General features: G+C 52.4%; 8 protein-coding genes across 8 annotated transcripts; 2 read left to right on the forward strand and 6 right to left on the reverse strand.

Moving 5' to 3' along the window:
- Positions 1–89: 89 nt before the first annotated feature.
- Positions 90–1,769, reverse strand: TFB2 (General transcription and DNA repair factor IIH subunit TFB2; the record flags this gene model as incomplete). The annotated part of the gene is made up of 3 exons (XM_032026260.1): positions 90–1,374; positions 1,462–1,549; positions 1,637–1,769. The coding sequence occupies 3 exons, from the start codon at positions 1,767–1,769 to the stop codon at positions 90–92; spliced, it is 1,506 nt and encodes a 501-aa protein (XP_031877249.1).
- Positions 1,770–2,251: 482 nt separating this feature from the next.
- CGGC5_v015195 (putative esterase) lies at positions 2,252–3,142 on the forward strand (the record flags this gene model as incomplete). Its single annotated transcript, XM_032026262.1, has 8 exons — positions 2,252–2,290; positions 2,344–2,384; positions 2,468–2,483; positions 2,536–2,601; positions 2,658–2,772; positions 2,821–2,886; positions 2,937–3,015; positions 3,070–3,142. 8 exons carry the CDS (start codon positions 2,252–2,254, stop codon positions 3,140–3,142), a joined length of 495 nt encoding a protein of 164 aa, XP_031877299.1.
- A 355-nt stretch (positions 3,143–3,497) lies between these two features.
- Positions 3,498–4,518, reverse strand: CGGC5_v015196 (uncharacterized protein; the record flags this gene model as incomplete). The annotated part of the gene is made up of 3 exons (XM_032026263.1): positions 3,498–3,749; positions 3,815–4,271; positions 4,340–4,518. The coding sequence occupies 3 exons, from the start codon at positions 4,516–4,518 to the stop codon at positions 3,498–3,500; spliced, it is 888 nt and encodes a 295-aa protein (XP_031877269.1).
- Positions 4,519–5,845: 1,327 nt separating this feature from the next.
- On the reverse strand, positions 5,846–7,319 carry CGGC5_v015197 (Secondary metabolism regulator LAE1; the record flags this gene model as incomplete). The annotated part of the gene is made up of 8 exons (XM_066153218.1): positions 5,846–5,900; positions 5,950–6,369; positions 6,459–6,596; positions 6,656–6,848; positions 6,898–6,939; positions 7,010–7,100; positions 7,153–7,188; positions 7,245–7,319. 8 exons carry the CDS (start codon positions 7,317–7,319, stop codon positions 5,846–5,848), a joined length of 1,050 nt encoding a protein of 349 aa, XP_066007449.1.
- A 680-nt stretch (positions 7,320–7,999) lies between these two features.
- CGGC5_v015198 (Secondary metabolism regulator LAE1) lies at positions 8,000–9,548 on the reverse strand (the record flags this gene model as incomplete). Its single annotated transcript, XM_066153219.1, has 8 exons — positions 8,000–8,099; positions 8,157–8,576; positions 8,651–8,785; positions 8,839–9,031; positions 9,096–9,137; positions 9,203–9,293; positions 9,353–9,385; positions 9,462–9,548. 8 exons carry the CDS (start codon positions 9,546–9,548, stop codon positions 8,000–8,002), a joined length of 1,101 nt encoding a protein of 366 aa, XP_066007452.1.
- A 4,023-nt stretch (positions 9,549–13,571) lies between these two features.
- On the forward strand, positions 13,572–14,042 carry CGGC5_v015199 (uncharacterized protein; the record flags this gene model as incomplete). Its single annotated transcript, XM_032026266.2, has 5 exons — positions 13,572–13,676; positions 13,730–13,744; positions 13,796–13,906; positions 13,972–13,983; positions 14,034–14,042. The coding sequence occupies 5 exons, from the start codon at positions 13,572–13,574 to the stop codon at positions 14,040–14,042; spliced, it is 252 nt and encodes an 83-aa protein (XP_031877297.2).
- Positions 14,043–14,274: 232 nt separating this feature from the next.
- On the reverse strand, positions 14,275–15,596 carry atA-0 (6-methylsalicylic acid decarboxylase atA; the record flags this gene model as incomplete). Its single annotated transcript, XM_032026267.1, has 2 exons — positions 14,275–14,703; positions 14,760–15,596. 2 exons carry the CDS (start codon positions 15,594–15,596, stop codon positions 14,275–14,277), a joined length of 1,266 nt encoding a protein of 421 aa, XP_031877237.1.
- Positions 15,597–16,539: 943 nt separating this feature from the next.
- pelF-1-0 (putative pectin lyase F-1) lies at positions 16,540–18,063 on the reverse strand (the record flags this gene model as incomplete). The annotated part of the gene is made up of 2 exons (XM_032026268.1): positions 16,540–17,481; positions 17,539–18,063. The coding sequence occupies 2 exons, from the start codon at positions 18,061–18,063 to the stop codon at positions 16,540–16,542; spliced, it is 1,467 nt and encodes a 488-aa protein (XP_031877235.1).
- Positions 18,064–20,060: the final 1,997 nt, after the last annotated feature.

Consider the following 20,060-nt stretch of genomic DNA (forward strand, 5'->3'; position numbering starts at 1 on the left):
TCAGTGTGTGTATTTCCGCGTGTACTCGGCGCCTCTTCTGTGGTGTAATTCCCTTGGTTCGCCCGCACGCGCCCGCTGTCCAGTCTATCTTAGTCCTCCGCCTTCTTCCGCAGCTTCAGGTAATCCCTGATCTGCTCATGCTTGCTCGCAAAGAACATGCCCAGCTTGTCGTTCCGCCACGTCAACACGCCAATCTCCGCCGCGTAGCCCGCAATGTCCTCGTACTCCCTGGGGCTGTCAAAGTCGCGGAACAGGAACCCGCTCGTGGTCGTCATGCGCTCCGTCTCGAGCTGCCACAGGCGGATCTGGTCGATGACCGTCGGCGGGAGCACGGGCTTGTTCCGGACGGCGGCGAAGCGGTGCATCTGCTCGTGCGCGTGGGACGCGAGGTAGGATATGATCTGGTCGGCGGTGATGCCGCGCTCGACGGCGTTGCGGATCGAGTTGCGCGTCAGGCGGCCCGAGACCATGTCCGCGAAGCGCAGCTTGAGCTTGCAGAAGAGGGAGAGCACGGCGATTTGGAGAGGGGTCTGGCCGTAGGCGTAGACGCGGTAGTTTGTCTCGACGATGATGCTGCCGCTGCGGGTTTCTTCGGAGCCGCCGCTGCCTGGGGTGGCGCCGTTGCGGGGCCCGCTGCCGCCGGGACCGGGGCCGGATGCTGCTGCGAGGGCGGCGGAGAAGCCTGCGCCGGCGCTGCGGAGGGCGCTGGAGCTGCTTGTGAGGGTGGTGGCGAGGCGGGTGGGGAAGTACTGCTGCGGCTTGTGGGAGGGGATGTAGATGAGGCCAAAGTCCATGAGGGAGGGGAGCATGTTGCGGCGCTCCTCGGTGAGGGCGTTCGTGTCGTAGGCGCGGCCGAGCTCGAGGGAGGCGAGGAGGAAGAGGAAGGAGAGCATGTCGGTGGACTCCATGCCGGCGGAGTCCTGGGCGTGGTCGGTGGCGTCGAGCCAGAGGAGGAGGAGGGTCCAGACCTGGGCGTTTGCCTCCTGGAGGAGGAAGGTGAAGCCGGCCTGGGTGATGCCGACGGCGCCCTGCTGGCGGCGGACGAGCTGGCCTGCGACGAGCAGGTTCTTAACGGACGACTTAGGCCCGCTCAGGTCGGCGCTGCCGGGGTTGACGGTGGCGACGATGTAGTGGAGGATGTCGTCCCACTTGCGGCGGGCGTAGCGGTCGAGGAAGGGGATGGTGATCTCGGGCGGGACGGGGAGGGTGGAGGGGACGCCGAAGGAGTTGTGGTGGCCGCCGCCCTCGAGGGCGAGGCGGAGGGAGGATTTGAAATTTGTGGTGAGCTGCATCTCCTGCGGGCGTTCTTTCGACGGGACGGTGATTTGGAGGATGTGGAGGGAGCGCAGGGTCGAGATGGCTTGGTCTTTTTGCCTGTGGGAGGGAAGAAACCGGGTTAGAAAGAGTTTTGCTGCTGCGCGGTGGGAGGAAGGGTAACGCGTGAGGGAGAGGGCGTTGTACCGTCGCGAGTCGGGCTTCACCCAGAGATCGAGGTCCTCGAGGAGCATTGGCTTGGGCATGTACAGGATGGCCATGACGATGGTTTTTGCTGGGGAGGTTTGGATGCCTGGGTTAGCTAGCTTGTTCCATGCTCAGCGAGCGCCGCGGAGACGGCGACGGCGACGGCGAGGCTCACCCAGCGGGGGGATCATCCTCCTGAAGATGGCGAAGGCGGTCGACGGCTGGAGGTACAGCTTCCTGAAGGTCGTGCCTGGCAGCTTCTCCAGGTAGTCGGCCAGCTGGAGTGATTGACCCGAGCTGACCGACATGATGGGCGAGTTTGCGCGCGGTGGTTTTGGGGGGGAGGAGAAGGTCGGCGAGATTTTCGTGTGTTATCTCATGATCGGGCAGAGAGGAAGGCGCGAGGCTCGTTCGGGGGGGGTTGTCGCTGCGCTGGGTGCGTTGGAGTCGTGGGACTCGGTCGTGGTCGTGTGCTTTTGGGTTTGGACAAGTTCTCGATTATTTGCGACAGGCGATCAGGTCCGTCATTCAATCATTGAGCAGGGATTACTAGCCAGCGGAACTTTCCGCCTCAGGCCCCCCTGGTGCTGCCTGCGCTTATCTTATCGGCTGCTTATCGGGGTCTTATCCATGTCGGCTGCGAGAAGGGACGAAAGCCGGGAAGGCACGTCATATTAATAGCTTGCGGGCGGGTGCAACTGCCTCCAATTGCCGAAGACCGCCGAACTCTTACTCACCTGGACGAGTGAATCTAATCTCAACAGCCATTCATCGAATTCTCAGTGCCAAGATGCCTCCCAAGCTGCCACCTCTTCGCTTCGTGCGATCTGTGAGTCTTTTATGAGTCAATTGGTTCGAGATCGGTACTGACCATCACTCCAGGTCCTCAACTCCTTCTCCAAAGACTCTGGGCTTGAGCCGAGGTGAGTTGGAGTTGCATCGAGATGCTCGTCCCTGCATTCTTGTGATATATCTGTCAATGTGCATGCAGCTAATGAAATCTTAGACTACTCGGTAACAACGTATGGAAAGTCCTTCAGTAGTGTTATTGGCGCGAGACTCACTTTACTGCAGTTCAGAGTAACTGGCGCCTCTGTCGGTAAGGTCGAGTTCGAGCTGGCCATCCAGAAGGAGCACACGGTATGAAGTCCACGATGATCGCAGAGTAAACGTTCTTCGTGGCTCATGTTAATCAGAATCGTCTGCAAACCATTCACGGAGGTACTCTCGCCAGTCTTGTCGACCTTGGCGGCTCCCTCGCCGTCGCCTCAAAAGGCCGCTTCATGACTGGCGTCTCCACTGATATCAACGGTTCGTCACATCGGTTCTCAGAAACTCGCCATCACTGATAAGCCTCAGTCACGTACTTGAACCCCGGAGGAACACCTGGCGACATCATGACGGGCACTGCCATCTGTGACAAGAGTAGGTCACTCTGAATTCAACGCGCAGAAACCATTGTTGACGACTTGCAGTGGGAAGGACCCTCGCCTACACGACCGTTCAATTCTTCAACAAGAAGGGAGAACTTGCTGCTAGAGGAAGCCATACCAAGTGAGTTTCGATAAGGGCGGAAACGGAATCGAGGGGCTGCTGACATGTGGCTAGGTACATCGCCAAGACTTGGGTGTCTGAGGACTTCGTTGCACCTGACGAGTACGTCGCCGAAGAAGAGAACTAAGATGACCCACCAAGTCCGCAAAGAGCAGCTGGTGCTGGCCGCTTTGCGGACAATCTTACCAGGCCAATCTCAGGGGGCGTTTCAAGCCGGAGATCGAGATCTACAATTCTAGATAATAGACGTCTATTACTCATGTTCTGAGAAAGCAAGTGGTGTGATATCGCTCGTCGTGGAGCGTGCTCCTGTGTGATTTCTATTGATAAACCTTAATCCAATCCATGCTTTCTTGCATTGGAAACAATATAGAAGCCCAAACCAGTCTTCACTGCTAATCATTGTTATGTAACAACTCCCTTAACTTCATGTCAAATCATAGTCTCGTTCCGCATCTCCGACATTCGAATCCTCAACCCTCTCAAACACCCTTGTCGGAATCAATGGCTTTCGATTGGTACTGCATCTTGGACATGGCGTAAGACTCCTTCGTCGCCACGGAGTAGAGCAGGACCAGAATGACGAGGGGCAGATAAGTCGTCAGGACGATGTCCAAGACATAGAGCACGATATAGTAACCCCAGTAGGACCCACCCCCGAAAAAGATGTTGACGAGGCCCCAGCACTCGCGAACGAGAAAGAGGGAGGCAACAGTCACTACGATCTTGGCCGCCTGTAGTAAATGCATTAGGATACCCGCGATATTGTTGCCCTGAGAGACGGGAAACCCCAACGTACCTGTTCCAATCCGCTACCGAAAGCCTTCTTGCGCGACTTTGCGGCGTACACCACAGACCCGATGGCCATGATGATCAAAATACTGTAAGAGGCAAGCATCAAGCATGACGCGACCAGATACTCGTATTCCTTGTAATATCTGCCGAACCTGTCGTCGAGGTAGAGACAGAATGCAATGAACGAAAGCAGGACGACCAAAATCGAGCCGCCGAGGGCGAAGCCACGGCCCTTGCGATAGGCGCTCGAGACCTCATCGCCCTCAGTCCGGAGCTGTGTCAGGGCGTGTGCCATATAGAAGACGGCGAGGAAAATGGAGAGGTTGAGCACGACTTCGACGAAAAATTGCATGTAGACAAGCACATTGACGGCAACACCGACGGAGTGTCGCAGCCCGAAGAACCTGTCATATGCGGCGCTGGCGAGGCAGGACCAGACGGCGATGTAGAGGAGGTGCGATCTGTTGAATTCATCTTGTTAGATATTTTCTCCTGGCATATTTCTGAGGGCGTGGTGGAGGCAGCTTACAGCATCCAGAGACCAAAGCCAACCTTGGTGTAGTCTACCCATCTGCGTGTCGTGTCATGGCGGTACCCTGGCTTGCGGACGAGCTTTGCGGAAAGGACCACCATCGGGATCAGAGCTAGTACGACGACGACAATCCGTACGATGTACATGATCTGCTCCGGACTGAGTGTGCCGCCCATATTGACAGTGCTCTTCGTATCCTTCTCTTTCTCTTCTGTGTAGATAGTGAATAGTAAATGTCGTCTGGTGTATGAAGCGTTGTCGAAATTGTTGTCTCGATGTTGTTCAATCCAATGATCAAGGGATAGACTCCGTCGTAACACAGGGCCGCGGATCAAGAGAGCCCTTAAGTAATCTACACATCAACCAGAATTCCAACGGCGAAAACCGCATCTTGGCAAAGGAGCGCCGTAAAACTTGGCGGCGCTCACTTCCAAGACCCGCAGCCAGGCTTCCGTCTGCACCCCGGCCGGGCGACGGCTGTGCCGCACTAGTTCCGGGCACCACACGAGATCTGCCTCGCCCAAAGCTGGGCTGAGCAAATCCCGCACAAGGGCCGCGGAGCGCAGACCTGCAGTTTCAGTGCGAGTCGCCCACTGTCGTTGCCCGACGGCGTCTTGGGACATGGGCCGCTGAGCGAAATGTAGTGCACACGGCGGTGATCTCGCTTGCCGTACGGGGCGAGACACCGCTTCGCCTCTGCACCATTGGGCGCGCCCCCTGCCGTGCTGCCGTCGGGCGTGGTCGCGTAGGTACGATGGGAGTAACCTGCAAGTGTTTAAATCCCGCTTTGCTGGCAATGAAACGAACGAGAGGTCCCGTGATGGAAATGCTTCGCGAAACTCTCTCACAGGTGACTGCGGGGCTTTCACACGTTGGCTGGGCGTTTTCCCCCGTCTTTGGCCCTGGTCTAGCATCGCGTAAATTCAAGCTTATTTCTATGGATGGACGCCACAAATGCCCTGCGACATGATCAATCAGATCCATAAAGAAAAATCGATGAAGTCTGACGTCGGAGGGACAGTGAGTGGAGCGACGCATGCGTTCAACTGAATTTTCCCATTAAGCCGTTGTTGATCCATGAGGCGGTCTCAGAGGTGGACAAGGACGCCTAGCGAACATCGCGACGTAGGTCAAGATTGAGTGTCCAAGAGTTGATTCAGCAACAATGTTTTGGGGTGAGAGCGATGTTGCTTTCATCAAGTGAGTCAATTGCACTGCCTGAATGCGATGACACGGCTTTACTTTTGGTGGCTGTAGAGCGCTGCGATCGACAGAGGCTGCCGCTTACATACTAGGGGCAGTGTTGCTGCGGGCATCTTAGGTATGAGTAGTGGTATCTTGGCACTCCAGGGTTCATTGACTGATATCCAGTCTTCAGCATATGACTCTGGCGATTTCGTAGTCACGGAACTTCCAGTCGTGCAATCAATCATTGAAACTATGAGATATTGGCTCCTTCTTAGAGTATGACAAGCGACACTGCCAACCTTGCTCACAGAGAACTTATTCCGAATCCTCTGAGTCTGCCTTCTCAGGCTTCCTGCCGTAGATGGAGTACCTAAACACGGTCAGCATACTCCAATAGAGATCGGGACGACAAGACTTACATCGGCCAGTACGCATGGATGCTCTTGTCCTTAAACTCCTTGCGACACAAGGCGTTAGAGACAACCACCTCTTCCCTCGTCCAACCGTGGGCTCGCGTGAGAATAGCCAAACTAAGTGCATCCCATCCAGAAACAATGTTCTCGTGGCTCCACGCGCCGATTTCCTTGTAAAGCTGGTCCTTTGGCCACGTGTTTGTAGGCCACTTATACTTCAATACCTTGATGTCGACGAACCCAGCCCTACTCAGGAGGTCTTTGAAATTTTCCACTGGCAAAGTCGGATGCCCGCCCTTCTCAGAGGCCTCCTGGATTAGTTCCGCGATCTTTAGGACCTGGGAATCTGCTGGAAGGGTTCCGTCATCGCTCTGGGGCTTGAGGGGGGTCTCGATGAACTCCACCCATCCGCCGGGGTTCAGGTTGCTGCAGACGACAGTTAGAATGAACAGACCTTTCCGGATGTTGCCGCGAGAGCAAGAGTAGTAGAAGCACGTTGGGCAAGCTTTACGTACTTATAGCACTTCTTGGCATAAACCTCCCAGTCATTGATGCATCCATTCATCATCCTGCTGTGGATGTAATCGAACTTTCGAGAATACGTCCAAGGCTCCTCAATATCATCAACCTCGAACCTGACGTTGGGCGGCGTGCTGTGCACTCGCTTAGGTTAGAGATCAATGTTCCTATTAGCATGATGAAGAAGACGTACAACTCAGGGAAGGTGGCTGACAGATCGACACCAAGGATCTCGGCCTCAGGGTGTTCGTCGCCGAAGTCGACGCACCAGATACCGGTTCCGGTTCCGACGTCCAAGACTCTCCCAACCTTGGCATCCTTGTCGTTAGGAGGAGCATTGCCCAGCTTGTCGTCAAAGGTGAGCAGAAAAAGGTTATGCTGGAGGTCTTGAAACATATTAGACCGTGGAGGGCTGCGTGACATCTACATACTCACCTAACCGGTCATTTTCGGTTTCGTCATTGGGCAGGTTGTATTCTACCGACAGGTTTAGCCATAGAGCCCTGACAACGACGTGTTATGTTTCCAATATCGAGCTTCAACTTACTGCCATCTTTGTACGCATGATAGGTTCTACCATTCTCGATCCGATAATCGAGAACAGAGCCTTTCAAACTTGTGCTAGACGACGCGGCACTCTTTCATCTAATGAGTGACGAGAATTCATAAGGTAGCATTTGGTCCTCTTACGGGGGCTCTGTCGGATGCAGCGTCATCAACCACAAGCTGAATGAATGGAATTGTTAGCGAGCCTCGGAAGCAGAGTAAAGCAAAGTCAGTACCTCTTCTTCTGCCTCGTCCGCCGCGACCACAACTTCGTGATCGGGCACAGTCTCTGTCGCTTGGGCGGCAGACATTCTGAAGGCGGGTGGTTTGTCACGAGCTGATATGATTGAATCGGACTTGTTGCAATGATGGAGTGATCTGGCGCCGTGTCCGGGAGATGCTTGTTGGAGGTATTTATCTCGCTGGCCTTGCCCCTCCGCTGGTTTTGACGGCACGTTATCCCGGAACGCCCGTGAATCCCACTTGACGGGCTTGGCTTCCTTAATGAGCGCCAATTCCGCGTGTCACAGTCCACTTACTTAGCGATGATAGGTCTGCGAACGACTGACCGGGGTACTCGAACAGTGGTGTTGGTACCTCTCGCATCGCAAAAGAAGCACTAAACCCCCAAACAGCAGGACCCTTCTCCTCGCATCACGTCCTTTTACTTGCCCCCCAATCAGACATTCAGCGGGTTAATCGTGACCACGAGCCGATGCATTGGCGCTTTTTTAGTCCAGTCTGGACCAGGTGTTCCCTCTTCCCTCTCAGGGAAAGACTCCATAGTATCCCTGTTCCAAACACGAAGCCGACTTTACCGGCTTGCAGTCTTATTTCCGCTTTATCTAATAGGAAATTGGAATCAATCACTGTTTGCACTGTCACTGTCATCTTACAGAGTTCAAATGAGCGGCGACAAAACACACGAAATGGAGACACTCTGTTCAGAAAATGTGCAATTATATTCGCGGTGGAAAACTACCCCCGAGCATTACGGATATTCCTCCTCGTAATCTGAGCATCCCATATATGCATCATATGCATCGGCAGCCGCTTCGGCCTCTGTAGGTTTCCTGCCATAGGCCGAGTACCTATCCATGGTCAGAATACAGCGAAAGAACGTGGCGTTGCTCGCAAGAAAGACTTACACGGGGTAGTAAGCGTGAATGCTTCTATCCTCGAATTCTTGCCGGCAGCGCCTAGTCGCATCCATTACCTCCTCTTTCGTCCATCCATGCGCTCTAGTCAGCGTAGCGAGGCATAATCCATCCCAGCCGGTCACGATATTCTCATGAGCCCACAGACCAATCTCCCTATGTCTGTCCTCCCTCGGCCATGGATTCGTGGGCCACTTTAGCTTCAGAACTTTGACATCGACAAAGCCCGCTCTGGTCAGGACCTGCTTGATGTCTTCCATATCGGTGGCCACGCGGCCGAACAAAATTGTGGCCTCTCTAACCAACTTGGCTATTTTGAAAATCATAGCGTCTTCTTTCAGCGTGCCATCATCGCTTTTCGGCATCAGGGCGATCTCGTTGATCTCGACCCAGCCGCCGGGGTTTAGGTTGCTGTACGGATCGTCAGCTACTGATTTCAAGTCTGTGGCCGTTCTCTGCGGCGAATGTTTAGAGTATTCCCTCACTCAAAGCACTTCCTCGCATATGCATCCCAATTCGCAATACAGCCATTCATCATTCGGCTGTGAATGTAGTCGAACATTCCGTACGTCCAGGGCTCCTCTAGATCGTCGACCTCAAACCTAACGTTTGGTGGATTACTGCATTATAGATTAGAAGGAAATTGCTGCTTAGAAAGACGCATGGATCTTACTATGTTGTGAATGTTGCTGATAGGTCGAAGCCTATCACGTCTGCCTCCGGGTGCTCATCGCCAAACTCACATGCCCAGATGCCGGTGCCGGTGCCCACATCGAGCACGCGTCCAACTTGGGCACCTTTATCGTTGGGCGGTGCGTTCCCTAGCCGGTCATCGAAAGTGATTAGAAATAAATTGTGTTGCAAGTCTTCATTGATTGGTTAGTCTCACAAAACATGACTTTGGCGGAGAACAGTGGGACAATAGCTCACCCAATCGGTCGTTCTCTATATCGTCATTCGGTAGGGTGTATTCTGAGAAATATAACGTTAACCTGATGTAACAGTGGTTGGCTATGATGGCAGGCTGTGCAACCTACTGCCGTCTTTGTATGCATGGTAGGTTCGCCCGTTTTCTTGGCGGTAGTTATAGATACAGTCAGAGAGGCTGACACTAGACGAGGTCACACTCTGAACACATCATAAGTACGTGCACCATGCAGTTGTCGCGTGGAAGAGATCAATCTCACAGCTTCTCTATGGAAACGGCCTTCATCCTCAAGCTTTTAGCAAATGAGATCAGCAAATATGTACGGCATGAACTCCAGCGAGCTGGACTGGGCGAGGACGACGTCTTACAGTTTCCTCGGAATCGAATTCCGCGGCAGCAATGTGCTCCTCGTGATCCAGTGCAGGTTCGACGTAGGTGCTTTCCCCAGCCGACATTCTGTGCGCTTCGAGTCGGCAGAAATCGTCGAGAGAGGTTGTAATGTGTTCAGTGAAGGCGCGCTATTCCGTAGCGGCTAAACTTTGTTGCTTTTATCTGTTGGACTTTTCGGATCTGTTGGACCTGTTGGATGGGTCGACCTCCCCCCGCCTTGGCTGTACCCACCTCATTGCCAAATGCGCACCGCTGCTCCGTCCGCGCATATAGTGTCCGCAAACAGGCATTCAATCCACGAATGAGAAGGAAGTTGGTGGTACCCACGAGATCGCGAGTCTTTAGCCGCCTGCTGTTGGAACTGTTAAACACAATGCACCATGCCCCCAAATCGAAGAACGCTCGCAATCAAATGCGACCTCTCATTTGCTCTGCCAATCAAATTCAGAACGCCCCGGTTAAAGCGGCAAACCGCTGCGTTGGTTCGCATCAGCGTTCAACTCCCTGTCTCCGCCGTACCCCTGCAGAATGCCAGCATCCCCGGGTCCAACTGTGCTGCGAACCTGGCCAGTTACCCGGTCCCCAGAACTGTTGGGTGAGTATGTGTGTTCCGGGTAAGACTCGAAGACACGGCGTGGTTCTGCTTCCAGAAATGGCTTACCAGATCCTAACAGATCAGGCCACTGACAAATAATGGGGGCAAAAGGTATTGGTGTTGGGCATTCGGTTAATTTTCAAGAGCCTGGGGAAAACGCCTTTAAAGAGAAACAGGCACTAACGAGGCTGTACCCAGGCTATCCGGTACTGCGACGGCCAGATTACCTACTGGGAACAGTGTCCAGAGCCTCTGTGGCTTTGACTCACTTCTTCAGAGATCATGCTTACATTTCTCAGTAGGTAGCAGAGTGGGCTACGTCTGGTGGTGACAATCTCACTTCAGCCAATAGCGACACTGATAAGATTCATCAAAATCACCAATGGGATGTTAAATTCCAAGTCGAAAACTATTAAGATGTGGCAGTGTCCTAGCACTGCCAGGTTTTGTCTTCACGCCAGCCTCTGTGTCTCAATGTCAAATTGAGCTGCCTTCTCTTGGCGGGGCCACTGCGGTTTGCCTCATTTGTAATGAGTAGGCGACGCGATGAGCGTTGATGGTTGAGAGAGGTTAAAGCCCCCGACGTCCCCCAACCTTGTACCCTTCACAACACATGCATGTTCATGAGGTATTATGCCAACCAACCTTGACTCTGTCTCTGAACACCATTCTGAGTCTGCGGCATGGCCAACGTCACAGACTATATCGTAGCCTAGGGGCTGTTCGAGGCTCTTGCAGACGTTGAAGGTCCAGATGTGACGGGCCTAGGAGTATGATGACTTGACGTCAGCCACGATGGCGCTACGAGACGGATTTGCTAAAGCTCAGTAGGTCGTGGTCTCGTCCATGATATCCATCATCTTTAATTTCTTTGCGATTACGATGACGTATGTTTCTGGCTGGCTGTCTGAATCAACAGACAACAACTCAATTGACGAGGCCTTTCGCCAAAAGTTGCGTTGGTTCTTTTCGTGCTCCAACGACCACAGCAGTCCCGAAAACGTCATCAGACTCAAGACGATCAGGGCCTCTGAATCCTTCATGCTTAGTATGAGCGATCAACAACTCATTACCGGAGTAGCACTCACAATCGTTACCATGTTCATGACGCTCAACAACAGCCTGAGCGAAGAATTCTCGTTTTACTCGTTTCAGATCGCGACCAGACTCGGGTACTTTTCTTGCATTGTACATCTTTGTATAATCTGTCTCGTGTGCGAGCATTTCGACGGTTACAAGAGCCTGAGGACATTCCGAGTATGTGTGGTGGCCGTACTACTAGTCCTTTTGATAGTATGCATGACGATATCTGAATCGGTTATCTTCAGATTCAATCGCCACATCTCAGTCAAATGCGCAAAAAAAACATTTCAAATTCATCGACCCAGACCGGCCTCACTACGTCTCGTTTTCAGACGAGGTTGTGGTTCTTTTGATTCAGATGCTCCTCGTCTTGGTTATAGTCCTCGGCTATTCGAGGCGGTTCCTTGAACTTTCTCAAAAAGATGCCCGGGCGGACTACCACTACTGGTCTCAATGGTCTCTGCAATGACTGCTGGGAGAGCCAGCTGAAAACAAGTACAATAATGAGTTCGCGCCCACGATGGAATCATTGTTCGGAGAACTTCGTAAAAGCAGGGTTGATCCTACTGTGGACCGTTGGATCTTGGTGTTAGACATATGGACTCAGTCCATTTCCACCAGCTTTCTCCGGGAAATAATCTGGCTAGCTTTCTACCTTGTCTTTGGAATGACTTTTACTTGGATGCAGGTCTGACGCACCAGATTGACGCAAACCTCGGTCAAGTGATACCGTTGATTCTTGTTTGTATTCGGTTCTTCTCTGCTTGGGCTGCTTCTTCATGTAAGTGCTCCTTTAATGCGTTGTTGAACTTAGCCAAACCAATGTCATACAGCCACAATCGCAACCCATGAGCAGCATTCGAGAAACAACCCATCCCAACCTCCCTGAACCCAGCCGTGTAACTCCACGGCGCCATGATGAAGAGGTAAGCTACAATACTAAAGTCAACGCACCGCAGACTGAGTCTGGAGCTCATAAGAAGACACAGGCAAGAAAGGGGATCATGGATGTAGCAAAAGAAGTCGGAATCTTTTTACGATGGTTGGAAGCCTCCACATTCATGTACGCTTTAGGGCTGATAGTATGGTCTCTGATGTTTGCAGATGTGATTCCTGGGGAATTCTACTTATCAATTGTTGCCTGTAATGTGTCAATTGGATTTGTCGTTGCTGGAGCTGGAACTTGGTTTATGGCTGTCTTTACCGTCTGTTGCGAAGGATTGGTCCCCATCATCTATGAATAACTTCACCGACGATACATTCTCCTGCGGTCGTTGTTCGGAAGAACGCATGACAGTCGAGATATAATTTGATGCAGTCGATAGATTGCACACTGTTTGAAGCACCAGCAGAGCCAGAAACTTGCTAGATGTAAAAAAAAAAAAAAACCGCCACCGGGCAGAACAGATGTTTGGCCGAGATGACAACTGTACATCGGAGCGGGAATATTAACTTCAAGTCCACTACAGCGGCTGGTATAAATTAAAATATGAAGGGAGCTCTGGCCAAATCTACTGCTGCGGTCAGAGGCTTCGCTAGGACCAGGGCCCGCCAAGAGTCCGGTATTCGTACTCCCTGTGCTTGCGAGGCGGGTTCAATAGCCATGCCATAGGTACTTATGTCGTCAAAATGGTGAGCTGTTTGATTAAGCTTCTTCTTCCTTGTGTTGTGTTTGCTTTTAGGACAATATATTCACAGACCGGAGCGCACGCTAGGTCACTATTTTGAACAGGCGTGGTTACTTTGCGCCAAATGGTTCGACCGACACACAAGCAGGGACTATTTTCGGTTGTATCATGTCGCGGCGGCCTCTCGGGGTTTCAAGACAGTCCCTAATGGCAACGGCGGAAAGCCGGCATAAGGAGCATTGACAAAGTCCGGCAGTCACGAGTCGTGACTCGTAAGGTCCACAGGTGAGATTAGAACGCCCATTAAGGAACGTGAAATCTTGGCGCAAGTACGAGACAGCAAAAGATGGAGGGATAAGGCAGGGAATGTTTGAAGATCACTTTAGATTTAATATGTCAAACTTTCATGCCATGTGACAAACTGGCCCAAGCATAGCGGTCAGCACCGACTTGTTGCGTGATATCGATGATTGACAAGGAGCCCGAATACGCGGTTCTCGTTCACCTCGATGTTCCAGGCTTTATCGATGACAAGGTGACGAACCGCAAGGACCAACAGTGCGTCGCTGTCATCGCAAGCCCCCCACTTCAATCTAATTGAGTTTAACAATCGATGCATCACCTGGAATGCTCCGACAGTTCTTCAGCCTACAAATACTACATACGCCTAAATGTTCCTATCCCTATTTGAACTCCTCGTCTACCAAACTCACCATATCCCCGCCATCGGCCACTTGAAATCCCCCCAACCTAAACTCGACGTACCATCATTGTTTATCGATATGAAGTACTTGGCTGTTCTTTTGGCTTTTGCCGCCTCTTCCAATGCTGCTTGGTGCAACGCCGGATGGGGCAAGCCCGCCGGAGCCTCATGCCCGTCTGGCTACGTAAGTTCACTCGCAACATTGATCAGAATCGTACTCAGCTAACCCTATCCTAGACCAACACCTACTGTGTACGATAATACCCTCAACCAAAATAATGTCTCACTAATATATGTGCAAAGTGTGAGGAGCCTGGAAGTCAACACGGGGACTTTGGTTCGCAAAAAGTCTGCGTTAACCCGTCCAACGGCGCCGGCACTGCGCCTGTTCTGAGTTCATGCCTGGGTAGCGGTGTAAGTATCTAGTCTCTCCGCGCGTGCTCTAACGAACAATTACTGACAATCTCATCCCCAACTAGTTCGTGCGCTGCGTAAGCTATGCCTTCTTCGGTCTCGGTATCATACTCACATTTTGCTATAGTGTCCGTAATCACTTCGACAGATATCCTGTTGAGCAACCACCATCTCGAGGGGAAGGTTCCCCGATTATTTCTCATGCATACTGGAAGCGCAGACAGCCCTTTATGATTAGCCAGCATTTACCGATAGAAAAGGACAAACAGGCGCTAGAGGTGCCCAGAATCTCACAAGCCTTTGGGTTATGGGAAAATTGTAACGACATAAGCATGGTATTTCAAGCCGAACTTTTAGGTTTTCATAATTCACAACTCCATCCTGTACCTCTCGAAGGCCTCAACTGCGGCTCTGACTTGAGCGTCCATATCTACCCCATTTGTGAACATGCCACCTTCCTTCATCCGAGCCCGCATGTGTTCCAAGTCAATCTCGTCTCCGTCGTGGCTGTACAACCTGCCAAACTCTCTCGTAATGTCCACAACTTTTTGACTTCGCGGCCTTCGAATCTCATCGAAGGCTTTCAAACCTGGCTCAATCTCGTCAACCGATGTTAGCCGATTGAAGATGCCTGCTAGTATGGAGCAATCTTCGATGGCTTGGGCAGCTCCGTTTCCTGCGTGGGGTAGGGTTGCATGGGCGGCATCACCAAGCATGGCCACATGTCCTTTGTAATATGTCGGTGCATGCTCGTGATCTTGCAAGCTCCAATCCTCATTGTGGCTTTTCTCGACGGCCTAGTCCACATGGTTTAGTCAGCCGTTTGCTCATGGTGTCACCCACAAATACTTACAGATATAAGTGCATCAATTTCTGGTAGAAACCCTTTCCACAGATCCGAGTTGAATGGCGCCCCTTTTTGCGGGCATTTGGTGTCTCTTTGCAAGCAACCTATGCTGTAAGTTTGTCCGAGATCGACTGGAATGCCGATGATGAATCCATAAGGGGTGCAATAGCCGATGGCGTTGTCGATGCAATGCTGGGGAATGATTTGTTTGGCCCTTGTCATGGGGATCGCTGAATGAAACTGCCGCCATTCATCGTGGTTGACAGGCTTAGTAGCCGGATGTTCGGGCCCGAGGATGAATTTCCTTGTAGGGCTGAAAACCCCTTCGGCTCCGAACACGACGTCGAAAGTATCATCTGTGCCATCCTCGAAACTGACCTTAACCTCCTTTGTGATAGCATTCTCCTCGATGTCGACCAAGCGTTTGCCAAAATGCAGTCGCTCCTTGGGCATGACATCGTCTTCCAAGAGTCCTTCAATGAAGTGTGCTCGATGGACCGTCCTTCTTCCTTTAGCCCTCCCCAATTCTGCAACCAGAGTTCCTGCATGTTTTCCGGCAGAAAGGAAAAACTGGGTTGCCATCTCCATGTTTTCCTCGTTGGCCATGAAGTGGGACTTTTTAAAATACGCCTTTTTGATTTCTGGCGATATGAGATCCATGGATTTAATAGCATTCGCATGCAAAGCGAGGCCAAACCCTCGGAATCGAACGTTGGGATGTCCTTCAAATAGGTGAACGTCAAGATGAGGGTTGCCGAGGAGGCCGATTGATAGGCAACAGCCGGCGATGCCAGCACCGATGATGCCTACACGCACACGACGGGGTTCGAAGTCGTCGCCCATGCTTCAGATTTGTCACTGCGACTTTTTCAGGATCTCCTTTTTGCTTTGGTGTTTTTCGTCAAGTTTTGAAGCACAAAATGCGGGGTATCACAGCTTGATCGGTTCGAGTTCAAATAGAGGATTCCAATCCATGCCGTGGGTCACCTCCATACATCATGGTGCTACGTCGACCCATGGCAGCGAACCAATACGACGCGCATCGTACCATTTCTCCACTGAAGATTTATGCATGCAGTTCTATGAGCTACACAGTCCACTAAAAGTGGCTTTTGCGTGGGACGAGTCGCACCTGTCATTCAGGCCAGGCGGCTCGTTGAACACAAGTTCAGCCACGGACGACAAGATTGGCTTGAAGATGATAAGAAGTCGCAGCTTACCCTATCAGACGGCCAAAGCAGTACGTTACTGGCACAGAAGCACTATCAAGCCTTGATCAGCGGTGAAAGTGGAATAGGTGTTCGCGCAGGAAAGGCGATGTTGATGATAGATAAAGCCCTTCCAAAGGAGGTGTAGGGATAGATGCAAGCAGGCGGCAGACGAACACAACCCCAACATTACTAAGGTACATACATATTACATGCTTCAATATTGTGGATATGACCGTGCATCCCGAGAAATCCGGTTCTTGAGCCGCAAAGGCTGCTTATCTAGGATCTCTAGTGACACTTAATTGAAACAGAGCCAAATTGGCAAAAGTTGATGTCGATGTTCCTCCGGAGACAACAACGCCAGATATGCCTAGAACTTTAAGTAATCTATGGACTAGATCAGTGTGAAAAGTTGAACGCCACCTGGCAACGCGGCGATGAGTCAATGTGATTCAATGAGACGGATATGGTCATAGTAGTTGATTAATGTTACAGATGCTACATCTCTCATTTATATTTACAAGAAGTGTTGGCGACTTCAGAATATGTTCAGTTTGAATATCCAAGACGCTGCATTAGATGCGACGGAGCGACTTCATGCTGCGTCTGGCGGCGGAGCTGAGGCACTGAGAGTACCACTCGTTCTGAACGACGCAAGAGGTTCCGGCGGCGCAAGTCGTGGCGCCAGTCCAGCCGCTGCCACCGCACTGGCTCCAGGCCTGGGCAGTAACAGTCGAGGAAGAACCGGACTCCGCGGCAGCGGGCTCCTCGGTGGTGGTCTCCTCGGTAGCAGACTCGGTGGCAGCAGGGGTGGTCGCGGCGGCGGAGCTCTCCTCGGTCGCGGTCTCCTCGGTGGAAGTCTCTTCGGTCTCGGTGGTAGGGGTGGCGGCCGTGGAGGAGCCCACGTTGGCGGGTCCAGCGCTGCCCTTGACGAGAGCGGAGACACCGGTGGCAGCGACGGGCTCGACGAGGTAGTCCTTGAGCTTGGAGAAGGTAGACAGGGCGGTGGTCTCCTTGAGAGCCTTCCAGGTACCGCTGGAGGAGTCGACGCTGTTGACCTGGCAAGCACGGCCGATGGAAGAGGTACAGGAGCTGGCGGACGAGGCGTCGGGGACGTTGAAGCTGTTGGAGTAGGCCTCGCCATCGTAGGGGGTGTCGACGGACTCGAAGGCGTTACCCTCGATCAGGGAGACGGTGCCGGAGTAGAGCTCAAAGGAGTGACCCTTCATGTTGGAGAACAGGTTGTTGGTCGCCTGGAAGGTTCCCTTCTCGCCGAGCTTGGGGGCGCGGCCGGAGACGTCGTGCCAGTAGTTGCGATCGAGGGTCATCTGGTCGCCGTCACCGTTGAGCATCATGGTCCAGTAGTGGTTGCCGTTGCAGGAGGCAGAGGTGGTGGTGACACCGTCGAACTCGTTGTTGGAGATGGTGGCGCGGGAGCCGTCGTAGTGGCTGACGATGAACTGACGGCCGACCAGGGAGATCTTGTTGTGGTCGATCCAGACACCATCGTTGCCTCCCTACAGGAAGGTTAGCTATCGGCACAGAATGATTCAAGAATTCGAACAGAGTTTTACCTGGAGATCAATGGCATCACCTCCCCAGACAACACCGGGGTTGAGGTTGGTGATGGTGATGCCCTGGATGATGACGTTCTTGGCGTTCTTCTGGATGCGAAGACCCTTGCCGTTGAGAACACCCTTGCCGTTGGAGCCGATGATGCTCTTGTTGCTTCCGACAACCAGAGGCTCGGTGCCGGCGACGTCGTAGGTGACGGTAGCGACGGTGTTGTCGCTGGTTCCGCAAGACAGGTCTCCGAGGTACAGCTGTCCACCGTTGGTGGAGCTGCAGCTCTTGCGGTCGCATCCCGCTCCAGAGGCCGACTCGCCGGTGAAGTCGTACTCCTTGTCGATAACAATGGTGCGGGCGGTGTCGTCGGAAAGCCACTGGGCCAGCTCCTCGGCGGAGGACGGGGTGGCAGCCTTAGCGCTGCCACCGCCGGTGACGCCGGTGGCAAAGCCATACGCCGTGCCGACGACCGACTGAGCGGAGGCCGTGCTGGCGGCAGCGGCAGCAAGGATCACGGATGCTGAGAAACGCATTGTAGCGGAATGTGGGGTGGAACGAATGTGGTTTTTGTTAAAGAACGGATGCGTGAAGTCGATAAACGAATGACTCGATCACGCCGGCGCGAACTTGAGTCGAAGCTGAAGTTAACACTGGAAAGAGACGTCGAAAAGGAGGTTGACACAGAGAACCAACAGGTCAGCTCATCGTGAACTACCTTCGTACTTTAATAACAAGTCTAAACAGTGAGGCTCGAGCAGAATCCGATAAAGTGGCCAAGGGCCCACACAGCGGCAAGACTACCAAAACCGGGCGGCTGTTTGGTGAACTAAGCCGAAAGTGAGAGCCAAGACTCTGGGCAGCGGGTAGGTGGATTCAGGAACACCTAATATCAAGTTTCTTACTCGCCATAGCTGGCAAGGCCCCGTACTGGCGCATGCAATCAACGACCCCTTTCATTTGAGCGAGAGTAAGAGAGAAACCAACTCCGGAGCTATCCGCTGCGATCAGATTCCCCAAGTAGGATGGACCTACGCAACCACGTTTGCTTTCTCGGGTTTTACCTACGGTGGCGGGAAAATCCCGACTTCATACTAAGCCTATGTAGCACGAGCTTCAATCAAGTTGAAACAATGACGCTTGACCTGTAGCCTCTGAGGCTCTCCGCCAATACTTTCCTAATTCCCCGCCAGTAACCCATAGGCTCGGTATCGCTAACACGTCCTCGTGGTTGGCTGATCGGCTAGGTTTTCCAGTTCTGTACGAACACTGCACTACACTTTGTTTGAGTAATCAGATTGATGGTTGATGCTGACGATTATGATGCCATCACGAGCATATCTGCGGCGTACCGAAGCGCCTCCTTGCATGATGCAGCCTGAAAGAATGGCAACTTCTGGGTCTTAGTAGTCTCAATTCGGTTGTCGCCAAATGATTGGATGGCACTTAAGGAGTATTGATCTATCATTCATCAACAGAAGCCCCAAATCTCCTCCCAATATCGCGTCCAACTGCTCCCGCCCCTGACGAGGATTGATCCCAGCCCATCTCCGCGCCCTGCGACTGAGTGGGTCAATATCGTCCTGGCGGTTTGTATTCCGTTCATCTCACTGAAACTCGCAGAGACGGCCACTGTCGAGTTGCGCGGAAGTGCGGTAGGGACTCATTTGACAGTATGGTTGACACAGAATGTAAAGTGAGACGGTCCGTGAGGATCTCGACGTAAGGAACTGAAATTTCTTCTGCTAAACTAAAGAAAGACCAAAATTGGCCTTGTAGCTGTCAAGGTCCTGAGGTTAGAATTATCGGACTCCACGCATGATCTTCGTCTCCTGCGCCGGATTGCCAGAACTGCGCCGATGAAAAGCTGTCAGCATCACACAATTACTAGCCAAGGCCCGAGCAAGAATACCAAGAACGTTGAGAAGGACGTAGTCATAAGAAATCTGAGGCCAAACGGCGAACGCCACCGATTGCTTATAAACACGCCGGAGTCCAAGGCCTGAATGTATGTTACCAGTAAGCTTTGCTGTCCTAGGATAGCAGAATGCGTTCTTAACATTTCGCGTCAAGCTCAGAATTGCGCACGGAGACTCTAGCCAAGGAACATGATCTTCTCGTTAATGATGGATAGTCTCCACCTATCCACCCGCACTGAGAACCTTTTCGGTTCCATTTATAGACAGTGAGTCCAGGTCTATCCTCGTAGTCGGGAGGCTAGACTACAAGAATGATCGGCGGGGGCCTCCTCAAGTGGTAGCTACATGCTGCACAATCACCTGCAGAATACCCGCAATACGACCATGGGACTTATCGACATTCGCGAGAACATGTAATGATTTACTGTTTTCTGACCATCACCAAAGCTCGCCGCTTTGGACAGCTTGCTTGTTTATAATCCCTCCGATGAGGACCGTCACTCCTCAAGGCCTTGGTGCCCCAAAGCTGATTTCTTTTGGAGCAGGCCACAAAAGTCTACTGCGTCATCTGGCGCCTCAGCGACCATATTTGATGACAGAGGCTACGCTAAAAA

The sequence above is a fragment of the Colletotrichum fructicola genome, assembly GCF_000319635.2.
Source record: "Colletotrichum fructicola Nara gc5 chromosome Unknown KSG_Nara_v1_contig09, whole genome shotgun sequence".
NCBI lineage: Eukaryota > Fungi > Ascomycota > Sordariomycetes > Glomerellales > Glomerellaceae > Colletotrichum > Colletotrichum fructicola.